Below are 14,755 nucleotides of genomic sequence, written 5' to 3' on the forward strand. Positions count from 1 at the left end.
GTTGACATGCGTGAAGCATCGCGAGAGTGAATAAAGGGGGCCGTAATGTTTGTAGGTAAGACAGAGTTGTCTTCCCTTGAATTATCTCCACCTGCACCTTCCCTTTGATAAAATGGGGCTGATTTGTCTACCCCTGAAAAAATCCTTTGGCGATCTTGCGATGTCATGTCAAGAAAGTTGACACTCCTGAGTACGCAATAAACAAAGGCAAACCATAGCAAGGGGGACTACCAGGGCGGTAATGTTTGCAGGGCAGTTGTTTTTGTGATGAGAGCCGGTTGCGGCCGCTTGCAATGTCAGCGCTGTCTCCCTCTCGGAAATGTCCGGTTTTTTGACAATTTTTTTGACAGACAGACAGACAGACAGACGGTCAGACCGACTAACCGACAGACAGACCAACAGAAGGACAGAGTGAGTTATAGAGCTGTTGTCACAGGTTTAAAAAAAAGTTGACATTAACAAAAACAGAAATCAACTACAACTTTTGTCTGGTTTTATAATATTATGGGAAAACATTGAAAGCAATTCACAGTAGTAGTACTACCACAACAAATACTCTCAAAGGGGAATTCCATGCCTAAAAGTTTGACAGTTTTTATTTAATCTATCAGAATCCCTACCTTCCAAACTGTGATATGCCCACGTTTCAAACTCTTCATGTATATGAATAAGATTAAAAGTTACAAGCGAGATCGGCAAAACACTGTCAGTCCGGAAATTTCCGTTCGTAGCGATCAGTGCTGAGTGTCTCTCAAAATCGTAATCACTTTCAGAACATCACAATCCCAATTCACGATGTCTTTGAGTAAAGTGTAAAAAACCCGAGAAAAAAACCCCAACCAAACACACAAAAAACAAAAACAAACAGAAAATCCACATTTGTGGCTTTGGCTGTGTGATAGTCTAACTGAAATGACTATTCCAACTTGGACCCAAATTCCAACCTTGCGCACGGCCGATTCTAGAATGGACCAGCAACAAGGGTTTCATTCTAGAATGGCACCCCTGTACTTGCGCAGGGTTAGAATTCCAACCTGGACCCGGTCCATTCTAGAATGAAACCGGATTCTAAGAACGCGCAGAACATATAGCACAGGTGGAACATTCATTCCCGCATGTGGAACATTTGATTTTTTCCCCTGACTGGGGAACCTTCTGGTACCAGTCCAAAAGGTGTATGCACGCTAAGCAAACAATGATTCTAACTGGATTCGTAAATCTCTGGCCATAATAAATTAACAACCTAATGAAGAGACCGACAAGCCAGACTGACAGGCAGACTGACAGGCAGACAGACAGAGACAGCCACATACACAGACAGCTAGAGGTAGACACTACTATACACAATCATGTTTCGACAAGCATCCACACACTTAACCCCGTATGATTCCAGACATCCCACGGCGACATTCAGGTAAATGCCAGACACACACCTACACCGCTCCTCCACGTCTGTTCCCACTCCTCTCCATTCACTGCGACTGGTACAAATCACACCGGGTTCCTTTGGTCAATACAACCTGCTTTTCTTCCTAACAGTAACACCCAACACTTTTTCATGGAAAAAACCAGATAGCGTTCACGTGTAATGCTTTGAAGGTGTAATGTGGTAAGTAACGGCTAAACGGGTTTATACTGGCGGAAGTAAAATTTTACGGGTAAACTGATTCCTAAGGTGAAATTGTTGTTGTGATGGTGTGTGACAAAGACAACATTGGAAGATGATGATTATGATTATGATTATGATTATGATTATGATGATGATGATGATGATGATGATGATGACAAATGGTGTCCTTCATAGGCACTGAGGTGTCCCCTGGTCGGAGGAGTCTGGCCTATCAGTCTAGCATTCTATGATCATAGTTCTAGCAACACTGGAGAGAAAATACCAACGCACTGTAAGCAGCCAGTAATACTCTGGTCAAACTACTACAACAATGAATAACAATGGTTGTCCTTTACTAAGAGTGCTCCCCTTATCATCGGAGCCTCAGATAAGTGGTGTCTATACACCAACACACCGAGATCAAAGCACTGTCAACAATGCGCGATCTAGTCACACTCTGATCAAGTTATTGCAACTAATGACCTATAGTCAACCAAGGATTTCGCCTTACTGAGCGGACTCCTCTTATCAAATGGGCCTCCAAGACACCCGTATTTTTGATAAGCCCTGGAGAGAAAGACCAGCCAGTGTATGCACTGTAACCTACCCAAAACATACCTTGAGACTGGTGGCCATCTGGCGGTAGTAGAACAGGCTCATGTCCTCCAGTATCAGAGGCTCAGTGACGTCATCGCACTCCCCGCCCGCCATCTTGTTTTTGTTCTTGGTACTCCCAGAAGTACTCCCACTGGCACCGTGCAGCGACTTGGCCCTCCCTGGGTCTATCAGGGCCGCCACAGGTAAACATTTATTCATGCTGCTGGCTTTGCCACCGCCACCTTCTGAACTCCGTCGTGGCCGCATTGGGCCTTTTGTTTTTAGTCAGATTGTTCTTTCTTCGTTATACGAGGGTCAGGGTTGTGCGATCAAAAACACATGTCGTGGCGTGGTACCGTTCAAAAAGTGATCACAGATGATGATTCCTTTGTTGAAAATCAGGTTTGAGCGTTCACAAGTGGAGTAGTGGAGTCCATCTGAAGTCGAACAACCCATTCACAATTTGTCTGGTTCCCAAAGTGAAGTCGTGAACTCAGAACAGCTGAGAGTCGTTGGCGGTCTAACAGCTACAAGAGTGCGATGCTTTTTGCACAGCCGAGGGGATCACATTGTTGGTGTTGCGGTCAAACAACTGTTGACATCTGCCGTGTTCTGTGCCGCACACAGCTGGCATTCACTAAAACTCAGTCCTGAGTCCACAAAACAGAACCGCAAAAGTACAAGTTAAACTGTTTAGAGTCCTTGCGCTCCGTTTGTCGCAGCAGAATTGGTGAACTTTATGTGGTTAGTTCTTGCAATGCACACCAGTGCTACTGCTATAAAACTGCACTGCAGATTCTCTTTACTGTCTGGGTTGAAACTATTGAATGCTTTTTAATGCTCACAAAGAATAGTCACAAACTGGTCTAAACGGTCTAGACTGCATTGTGGGCTGAAAGTGTCAGTGATCCAGTGATGTGGAAGGTATCCAACAGTAATCAAGCCCTTCGGTGTGTCAGGCTGCACCTGAAATCAATCGTGGCCATGAAGTCTCCCAGCACAGTAATAACTGTGGCTGTTGATTTATGCCTTGCCTTCACTTGTTATGAAGTCAATCACTCACTGTTTTGTGTGCAATACGACCTGCCCTCACTCGTGTGATGTGTTTTTCTCTCCCTCCCCCCCCCCCCCCCCCCTCCAACCCCGCCCCAACAAAGGTTTAACAAGTGTCATACTTTTCCTTGAGGCAATTTCAACGACTTACTCGCGCTACCTTCTCGCTGTATTCAAAACCAGTGTCATACTTTTCCTTGAGGCAATTTCAACGACTTACTCGCGCTACCTTATCGCTGAATTCAAAACCAGTGTCATACTTTTCCTTGAGGCAATTTCAACGACTTACTCGCGCTACCTTATCGCTGAATTCAAAACCAGTGTCATACTTTTCCTTGAGGCAATTTCAACGACTTACTCGCGCTACCTTATCGCTGTATTCAAAACCAGTGTCATACTTTTCCTTGAGGCAATTTCAACGACTTACTCGCGCTACCTTATCGCTGAATTCAAAACCAGTGTCATACTTTTCCTTGAGGCAATTTCAACGACTTACTCGCGCTACCTTATCGCTGTATTCAAAACCAGTGTCATACTTTTCCTTGAGGCAATTTCAACGACTTACTCGCGCTACCTTATCGCTGTATTCAAAACCAGTGTCATACTTTTCCTTGAGGCAATTTCAACGACTTACTCGCGCTACCTTCTCGCTGAATTCAAAACCAAACAAGAAGAGACAACACACTTTTGACTGGTTGCAAAGTGCGTCAAGGTCCAGAAAACAAAACACCAGTGAAGACGACACTGTCTAAAACTGCGCGGACGTACCAACGATCACTGCCGCCTAGCCTATTCATTCAAACAGGGCTGTGTAACTCCAAGGCCTTGAAGATGTCACTACACGCGAACTGACTGAACCCTCAGGCATATGTCGCTCTTAGTCGTCAGCAACATAATTATGCTACACTCCAACAATTGTACTCCAAAGCCCTGTCAAAATCTCACTTTAAAATTGTCATACATGAAGGTACTCCAGCGGCGATTTCATCAACTTCGCCATCGTTTAAGACACAGCCGAGTTGGTCACGTACTAATATAAAAACTATCGTAGACACAGCGCCGCAATCAACCTGACAACATCCAGCACTCAACATCAAAATAAACCCTCAGAAATGTACGCCTTTGTGGATAACGAGTTCGTCCTTCAGTGGGTATCTGCCAACAGCAAAAGACAAACAAGCAATTCCGCAGCCGGGGGAAAAAAACAGACAACTGATGAGTTTACAAGACTTTGGCAAGGGGAGAAATCGACACTGCTTCAAAACACTTGTTACGTTTTAGCAGCGACTGATTCTCGAGGCCACCAGACGAGCCAAGTCCCTGTCTTGTTCTATTCAGTCGTCTTCGGTATAAAAGACCAACAAGTTACTGAAAAAGCAGCCAACCACTGTTTGTGTTGAACTTTACTGAAAACATAAGCAAAGTCGTTAGACAACCAACGAATATCGTGTGAAAGAAAACTCTGTCACACGACCAAGTCCGAATAGAGCAGGTGGGTCAAGGTGAACCGAATGGAAACAAGTAATTTCGGTCAGTCATCCGTTGCCAGAGAGGAGGATGTCATTCTCAGTGACAGTGATGCCAGAACTCTCTGTCCTCTACTTTACACAGACTAACAAGCTCGTAAGCCGAAACGCAGACGTCCATCGAGCGTAAAATCTTAAGATTGCGGGATGTTCCAGGACCGTGGTTACGGATCCACCAGATCCACATGTTTTTCACACACTTAGGCCGAAAAAACAAAATGTGTGCTTCCGATGACAAGGCCAAAACATTAGGGTCGGTAGGTCCGAAACTAGGGTCGGGAGGGAAGAAAAAAAAAGGTTTGGCTGGGAATCGGTAACATTGTTATTTTTCTTTCTTGTGCCCTATCACCCTCTTCTTTGTACAAGATGCCGCACTGCAGAACACAGACACTCCAGTAGTGTTACCACAACTCCCTGTCTTGGTGTGCAGACCAACACGAACAATGTAATCGAAAAGCAGGCCCCTTAGTTCAAGGCTAAAGACTCTGCAAAGTCCTAGGCACAGGTGGACCATAGCATCGTCATCCTATTACAATCAGGTTGTCGTGCGGAACAGATCCTCCAGTGTCCAGCCCCGTCATCGAAAAGCGAGCCTTCACCGAGTGTCCAAGGCTAAAGATTTACAGGTAATCCAGCAGCACCTAACTTGCTGCACAATGTCGTGGTTTCCAGCCTCCCGCACACCGGTGATCGTGCATAATGCACACAAAGCACAACTGTGGGAAACTGGTGCCAGAACTCAGAGGGTTCCCACACACTCTCTTGGTTCGGTGCCACGCTAAACAGCATACACATATCTTCTTCTTGGCGGCAAGTAACTACTTGTTTGTGAGAAGCGGTTGGAGATGAGAAGGGTGGGGAGGGGGGGGGGGGGAGTAGTGTCGAGTGTCTGGAACAATCGAATGTCGCTTTCACTCAGTAACCCAGTCTGTATACTCTATAGTCTCTGACCCAGTCGTGTAATAACAGAAACTGACGGGAAAAGGATACGCTACAGGAGCTATTTTCCACACAACACAACCTTCATACTAAGACGACATAGGTCACTTTGGGAAATCAAAAAATTATAATAGCGATTCCAATACAATCAAAATAGAAATACAATATCATTTCTGATTTATTGAAAGCCGTGGAACCTCCGTGTTCACTTCCACACAGAAACGGCACACAAAGATTAATTATTGAAACCAAACACCCGAATGGATTCAGCTTTCTACACCTGAAAAAAACCCAATCCTATTGTCATCCTTGTCCACCAGGCGATGAAACTCTGTCTTGCACACTGATCCTTCCACCACTTTCAATGTCGTAACACACTACACCCAGCGTCAGGTTATACAGCTACAGCTTTCTATACTGCCACTCCAAGCTGGAAGGAAGGGGGAGGGGGTACCCGGGTGGATGGGGGAGGGGACGGATTCTGCTACCATCGCCAATATACTGCGCAGTCTGGCTTTGTATCAAAGTACTATTAACGCAAGCATCATCACTTAAACTAGTTAGCATCACAATGCAACAAATCAGTCGGAACCTGCAGTTTCGGCCACAACGCATTAGCTACACGCCAGTCGCCCCATTTACCCGGCAAGGCCACACATACAATGCCTGCTACGTCCACACACAGGGTCTGATCAGTATGATTCGCTAATCAATCAATCAATGATAAATGCGGTACGGCACGTCTTTCCTAAACAGGGGTAGAGAAATGCACATTAGGTTCGAACTACTCTCTCGCAGTAATGAAAACACTGGACTGAATAAAGAAAAGAAAACACTTTGTTGTAGTTTGCAGTCTACTTACGGTAATAGTTAGACTCATCAACTCATGAGTCTTTGACCACGTGGCACCACAAAACACACATGAACATATCCTTCAATCCGAAATAACTTGGGTTTTTGTCAGCACCCCGTTTCTCCCTGCCACAGAGTGCAACGTCTAAAAGCTGCTGTCCGAGTGTGTGTAGCGTTTGAAGCGACGCGCACAGGCTCGCTGTCATACATGCACTCACACGAGCACAGCTTGTCTTTTGTGTTTGCTGAATGCGATTTATAGGAAAGAAAAAGCTACTGTGCCTGAGGATATTGAATACATGTACTGTAACCTACTCCACTTTAATAGCTTTTTTCTTTCTTTTCCTGTGTGCGATACGAGTAATATTTAGGTCAACGACATCGCTTTCTCGAAACAAAGGACTTCGGCTCCTCACTACGACCGCTTGCAGTTCTGTAATTGACACAAGTCCTATTGCAAACCAACCTGCGTTAATTTGGGTGTGAGTTCTTCCAATAGGTTCTTGAAAGCACAGCCAAAATATGCCTTTATCCAAGCACAACACTGATCACCGAAAAACTCATGCTAGCTCTCAAACGATCCTGTCACAAAATGCAATTCCTGGCAACCTTTCGAATTGAGAAGAAAACACAGACCTGTCACTTTTTTCCCAGAACACCTTCACCAAAGCAATCATCCAAATACCTGTTTCGAACTTTCACAGGATGCAAAATCTTTCTCTACAAAGAATCAAGTGAGTAAATCCTCCGAAAACATTTGAGCGCTGCAGACCAAGCCTTCCACGGTAGTTTTGTGGCAAGAGTAAAAATGAAGAATAAAAACCAAAAACAACACTGTGGCCACGCCGCGTCAGCCAAAGCTATACGCACAGTGTGGTACGAATAGAACACGTGTGTGTGTCGTATTCTGTATCAAACTCTCTCTCTCTCTCTCTCTCTCTCTCCACCCCCCGTAAATGGCGGGGGGGGGGGGGGGGGGGGGGAGAGAGAGAGAGAGAGTAGCGAGAGAAATCCACCAAATTAGCTTTAGAGAGGAGGGCCTACTAAGGCTACTGTCTATTTCGACTGACCAGAGGATGGTCAACTGCAAGGTGTCAAAGTGAATCTACCAGAGATATCTAATGAGGTTAAACAATACTGTCTAATGCGTTACAGAAAAAAAGAGTTTACCACGTGCCACGTCAATGCATACTTTCTTCCAGTTTAGAATTAACGGGTTTTCGATATTTCTTGCTGTGCTGTCTTCATTTTCTTCTAAAAATGTATTCACCATCTTCCAATTATTAAAAAAACAACACGACTTACTCACACTTCCCACACTTAGGTAATTCAGCCCCAAAATTCACAACTCTCACTTAATATAAGGCGAGATCACAACAGCAATAGTATCCAGCTGAAACAAACCTAGCAAACCAGAAAGTCCACGACTTGCTGTCAAATCATCAGAATTCGACAAATTCTTTCAAAGGGCACACGGCTTTGCCACTGCTTAAACGCACAATTTGGCATAGAAGCTAACGACTTAACACATCACAAAACAAGCGCACCAAAATGCAAGGCGTGATGACAACAGCTGTAGAAGTTTCGAACGGGTTAACTTCCACGCTACTTACTGCCCTCCACCTTTGGGCGTGTAACCATAGAAGAAAGCGGAGATTTGTGAAAGGCTCCAGTCAAGTCAACACCGCACATCAATAACAACTTCATATTTTTAGACGAACGAGATACGCCTCTGCCAAAAAGCACAAGAATCAGTCACAAATAGACCCTTTCGGTATCTGAGCGCGAGCAGCTCTCGCGAGACACACTCTTTGTTATGCTTTCTTCTTCTTCTTCTTCTGCGTTCGATGGTTTTGTTTTGCTTTGAACATCGCGAGAACTTCGAACCTTGGCTTGTGCAGCTCGCACGAGATCGCTGTACCGCATGCTTTGCTATGCTCTGAAGTTTGCGCGAGATTACGAGAGCTTGGAATACCGATAGGGTCTATTACACTTCGATAAGTTCAAGGCACACGACTAAGGCACTACTGTGAACTTGATGAAATCCAGCTTTACAATGCACACGACGTCCGTCACAACCACAGCGAGTTCATCCCCACAACCCGCCACTTCAACACTGATCAATATAAAAACAAGCGCTGTCCTGATCCACAACATCCACGGTACCAGGGTTTACTACTACACTACACACTTCCACCTTTCTGTGTCTGGCTGGAGATACTAAAGCAGGCCGAGCTCAAAGAGAGTTGTGGCAGGCTGGAGTCAAGTCGAGTGCAAACACAACGCTCCACGCCACACACAGGTTATGCCAGGACGTCGCCGTCACACGCACGTCCTATGTCAACCACTGTCTGAATCAACTCGGGTTTTAGGGAGGTTTAGAACCGTGACGTGTGCGCGCAGGTACTGCAAAGCATTTGCGGACGAATTTGCTGTAAAATGTTAAATATGAGAAAAAAATTTCAATAAAGTTTGAGAACTGCCTTCTGATGAACCACTGCAGTTCAACAGGTATGCGATACCCGAAACGAAACAACGAAAACTTCAAACCGGAAAGAGCGACAAAAATTAGCAATAGCATTTGCTAAACCTCCCTAAACACTATGGAAAAGGGACATTGTCTTCCTCTTTCTTTCTTTATTTGGTGTTTAACGTCGTTTTCAACCACGAAGGGTTATATCGCGACGGTTGTCTTCCTCCATTTCATTGTTCAAACACCGCTCGGCACCCGTCTGTCCTGTGCCCTCGACCCCCACAGCCACTTGACACCACTTCAAACTCTTACACCTGGGGACACACTCTCAGGGACTTACATTTAGGTTCTGGGTCTATAACATTCACTGCTCGAAGTAACCCTGTACTTTGCTGATATACATGCCGATGCTGTTAGTGTCATATTTTATCATAACCTGGGCTTAAACTGTCGAGACATTTGCCACTACCTGACCTTAGAGGAAATTTCTGGATCCAATAGTGTCGCTGCTAAATAGATAAATAAATAAATAAATAAATAAACAAGAAAAGTGCATAATTATGTTACCCAGTGATTCGTTGATGCTGATGTTCGTTGATGCATTTCTGTTCCTAAAGAAAATACGTCACACTCCAGGTTCAACCTGTCCAGTTATACCAAGACCTGATCTAAAGAAAATACGTCACACTCCAGGTTCAACCTGTCCAGTTATACCAAGACCTGATCTAAAGAAAATACGTCACACTCCAGGTTCAACCTGTCCAGTTATACCAAGACCTGATCTAAAGAAAATACGTCACACTCCAGGTTCAACCTGTCCAGTTATACCAAGACCTGATCTAAAGAAAATACGTCACACTCCAGGTTCAACCTGTCCAGTTATACCAAGACCTGATCTAAAGAAAATACGTCACACTCCAGGTTCAACCTGTCCAGTTATACCAAGACCTGATCTAAAGAAAATACGTCACACTCCAGGTTCAACCTGTCCAGTTATACCAAGACCTAATCTAAAGAAAATACGTCACACTCCAGGTTCAACCTGTCCAGTTATACCAAGACCTGATCTCACAGGTGAAAGACACCATCATAAAGAGAACTGTCAAAACCTGTCACTTCACCCCCTGTCACTTCCCCCCTGTCCTCCTCAACAACATTGCCTAACCTCTACAGGATCTACAGCATGTCATTATCACATACAAAAACACGATCTACAGCATGTCATTAGGCCAAAAAAAAAAATAGTCTGTTTACGGTAACCCGACCGACCCTATTTTTTTCGCGCGACCCTAGACTTTTTTTTGGCATTTGGGAAAAAAAATAAATAAATAACGTAAAAATATGGTTTTTTGGAAAACAAAATAAAAAAAATAAAAAATCCCGACCTACCGACCCTATTTTTTTGGCCTATGTTACCGTAAACAGACCTATTTTCTTTTGGCCTCATCACATACAAAAACACGATCTACAGCATGTCATTATCACATACAAAAACACGTCTCTTACCTCTAGTTTCATAAAAGCACTATTTGTTCAAAGTCTGTAGGTGGAAGTAAAAGTCTTTACTAAGCAGTTTTGTTGACGGTATGAATTGAAGCGGAGGTAAAAGTCGATCTAAAGCACCTTTTGTCAAGAGTCTAACAGTGGAAGAAGAAAAAGTCGACGGAAAGTGCCTCCAGTCAACCTGTGAAAGCTCTATACCGCTGAATATTCAGGGGCACGCGACAAAGAAGCTGCGGTTCTCCCCCTTTGTTCCCTTTCACAAAGCCTTTCTGGGGGTAAGGTCAGAGACTATAGAGTATACAGAGACGCGTCATCCTTCTTTGCGCTGCGGTGCGAAATTGAGACCGGCCAGCCCAGCGCGGGAAAAGGGCCACACCCTGCCGCACAAGGAAACTCGCGTTTCGCGGCTGCTGTCGGCTGTGTTTATATCACGGTTATATTAACATACTGTCTGTTCTGTCCGGCTGACAGTGCTGCAAAAAGTAACTGGATGAAAAAATATGTTTGTTTGTGAACATCCTTTTTAAATGACCATAAAAACACCGCAGAAATGGTATAGATTAAAATTAAATCACATTTTCTTGGGCAATATTCGCTGGATCGCTGTAGTTATGCAAACATGATTCAAGTCAGTCTCTTTTCACGACCTAACCGTCGTTACTTTTGTGTGTTTTAATCAAATACAAATACATACTGAATACATGGTCAGTTAAGCCTGAGAAAATATGTCAGGAATAAATAGTTTAACGAAATAGTTCCCGGTTAAATCAGTAACTAAGGCATTTAGTCAATTTGGTGTCGTCCCAGCACATCGAAACTGAAATGGGTTGTCAATTACACGGAGCTAAGAAGTTATCATGAAAGGAAAACTGTAATTCTTGTGACCAAACCGGCTGACTTTAAAGAATCTTGATCGATCGATGATTTTCTTATTTCTTTTCAGTTGCTTCTTTCTTGTTCAGAAAGCTCTCTCTCTCTCTCTCTCTCTCTCTCTCTCTCTCTCTCTCTCTCTCTCTCTCTCTCTCTCTCTCTCTCTCTCTCTTAGTTATGGCAAGATTCCGAGGTGGAATAACAGAACTATTTGTGCACGTTAATCGATATAAGAGATACGATGCGGATATGTTGTTATGCCCCTTTTTTCCAGGGAAAGTAAAGAAGATGAGTTTTATTTTGTGCTTTGCTGCCCCGCACTTCGTGATTTGCGATGCCAGTTTATTCCTGCTAAGTTTTATAGAAACCCAAGTTTACACAAGTTTTCTATGCTTTTGGCATCTGTGAATGAAGGTATTGTTCGAAAGTTGTCAGCTTATCACGGTGTACAAAGCATTTCGGCTACGTAGTGTTGTTATGTCTTAGTTCATGTAAGCCTACGGTATATTTTATTTGAAATGTAATGTCTTAGTTCGTGTATGAACTATGATTTATTTCATTTGATTTGTGTGCAAATGTCATTATGTCATTGTATATATGTTCACGCCCGTCATTTACAATCAAAATATTAATCATGATAAATGATACTAACGTTCGCAGCTGCAAGCCGTTGTAGATCTACTCTATAACTCCGCGACGGCCGTGTCAATCAAACGAGATGGTTATGTCTACCCTAATCGATCACCGACCGTATTGCCACTAGATCAGTCTATCAGTTCCAGACTTGGCATGCCGAAATGAGATAAAGTAGAGGAGAAATAAATCGTATACATGTGAAACTAGTACCAACATGCACAGCTTGGACTGGTTTGAGGCTGTAGTGTGTACATTGTGTGTTTTCACTGTTCCGGTAGAATAGATCTACACGCAGTTCGACGCTACAACTTTTACTGATTTTCCAACATTTAACGAGAGAAAAATTGAAGAAACAATCCTCACCTACTCTCTTCATTGGGAAATTTGAACATCCTCAAGCCTTTGGCAAGTGCGTTTGAGCAATTGATGGCCGAACACCATGCCCCACTGCGTTTTCGCGTTGGCGCGACCATGCTTGTGCAGCACGATATCACCACTGCTGTGGAAAGAGAAAGTAGGTGGTTCCATGTTTCCGCGTGGTGGCGCCACTGGGCTTCCGGTCTCACTTTTCAGCACCGTATGGAGCGTCTCTGTATACTCTATAGTCTCTGGTAAGGTCCTTCAGGTCACACAGCGTGGCTACCTTTTGTCGATAACCAACACCATCATGTCTACCTTTTGTCGATAACTAACACCATTGGCTGAAGGGATGGAACAGCTAGGACACAACAGTGAAATTGGTGAGCCGGGGAGAGTTAGCGTTGTCGCCTTTTCAGAGAACTCCACTGATAAACTTTGATGGTAGATAAGAAAAAAAGTGTATCTATTTATCTGCGACTTTGCTGTTTCTGCTTATCTCATGTCAACATTTTCTCTTCGCAAACCCTTATCTACATTGTATTTCGATAACTGCACAAGCACACATAATGATGTTTACGGGCGTCACACAATGCAATCAAGCTTAGAAAGTTTGAGTCGCAACGTCTATCATCAATGTCTTCGATCGATTACGAGCTCTTAGTCTCACTCTGCCTTTGCAGCTCAAAATGATCAAAGAACTCACAGTGTGCACACAAACCTGTTGCACGCTAGCGACAGATGGGGTACTGTGAGTGGTGTCGACACAGCACCAAGACTCTAACCTTCCTACTGTCACTGTCATCATCAACACCAGAAGCCTTCCACACACTATGACAAGACGGCTGTGGGATAAGGAGGATAAGGAAGATAAAGAGGAGGGGGAGGAGGGTCCTCAGGTTTGTAGTCCTACCACTGTCACCACAATGGCGAAACAGATGGAGGCTGACGGGAAACAGGGTTAGGGTAGAAGGGGGAGGAGAGATAGACTATGTATTGTATTGTATTGTATTGTATATTGTATTGTATTGTATTGTATTGTATTGTATTGTACGGCCCGTCGCGATATAACCCTTCGTGGTTGAAAACGACGTAAAACACCAAATAAAGAAAGAAAGAAAGAAAGTATTGTACGGACAATCATTGAATCAATTATCTTGTCTTCTGTGTGTGTGTGTGTGTGTGTGTGTGTGTGTGTGTGTGTGTGTGTGTGTGTGTGGTGTGTGTGTGGTGTGTGTGTGCCGCCTACTGTTTTTACATGCCTGAGTCATTTCCGATCCATGACAAGCGGGCCCTCCCACTTTCCGCTATTTAATAGTGATACATAAGGTGTTTCCCCCGTTACCCGTGTAACACTGTACACAGGAAAGACATTTGGATGGAGGTTCCACACACACTCACACTCACACACAGGGTCACGCGTCTCTACCTCCCTCACCTTTATCACCTGTGTCAACCTCAAGAGGATATACCCCCCCCCCCCCCTCCTCCCCCCCCTCCGTCCAACCCTCTCTATCACAACTTCTGGTCCTCTCCAACGTTCCCCTGTCTCTTTGCACTGGCTGCTGTCAAGGGATTTCAGGTGGGCTAACGGGAGCGTAGAAGTGGTGGACGGTTGTTTGGAAGGGGGGGGGGGGGGGGGGAAGAGGCTGGAGGGGGGGGGGGGGAGAGAGGCTGGAGGGGGAGACTTAAGAGTTCGGAGAGTTTCTACCCGCTTGTCAAGTCAGACCCTACTTTGAACGCCAACAAGCCGACACACCGTCGATTTACTTTATTTATTTATTAAGGAGATTTCTATAGCGCATAACTAAAAGCACTATGCTTTTGTTTACCCATTTAGTTTATACAGAACGGAAAAAATACAATTCTCTAAATAGTTAACCAGAAAAATGAGTACAAAAATGTTTAACAAATCAGCCTGAAGAAAAGATTTATCAGCCAGGTTATCTTCTTGGTCCACCTGTATCTCTGATTAAGCTTTGGTTGAAGGTGACTCAGCGGCAAAAATAGACCTGAGATACAGAAGGTGATAGCTGACAGAACCCATGTTTCTGCAGCAGCAAAGGCGTCCACTGCAAGCTGGACAGGGAAAGCGATGTGGGGGTGGGTGGGGGATGGGAGGGGAAGACGAGATGAGGGAGGGTTGAGGTAAAAGAAGAAACGTTGGAGGTGAGAGGGGGGGGGGGGGGATGTGTGACACAAAATCCCTGCACTCTCACCCACCTTCCCTGTTCCTCATGTCAGCTCTCGTTCTATCACGCGTGCGTCGTTGCAGGCCGAAAACACACATACAGACATTCTTTTGAAACGACCAACATGTACAACATGCGCAACTATCTG

At 44.4% G+C, this 14,755-nt stretch overlaps 1 protein-coding gene across 4 annotated transcripts in view; it reads right to left on the reverse strand.

The window, feature by feature from the left end:
• The window catches only part of LOC138982793 (rhotekin-like), a 93,436-nt gene that overhangs the window by 42,111 nt on the left and 36,570 nt on the right, over positions 1–14,755 (reverse strand). Inside the window, exon 1 of one of the 4 annotated variants that reach the window (XM_070356139.1) lies at positions 2,228–3,262. The exons of the other annotated variants lie outside the window; for them this stretch is intronic. Coding sequence (XP_070212240.1) covers positions 2,228–2,473 — 246 coding nt within the window. The 5' untranslated portion in view covers positions 2,474–3,262. Of the gene's footprint in view, positions 1–2,227; positions 3,263–14,755 lie in introns of those variants that run through there. 4 annotated transcript variants of the gene reach the window in all.

This window comes from Littorina saxatilis, linkage group LG12, assembly GCF_037325665.1.
Source record: "Littorina saxatilis isolate snail1 linkage group LG12, US_GU_Lsax_2.0, whole genome shotgun sequence".
NCBI classification, from domain to species: domain Eukaryota; kingdom Metazoa; phylum Mollusca; class Gastropoda; order Littorinimorpha; family Littorinidae; genus Littorina; species Littorina saxatilis.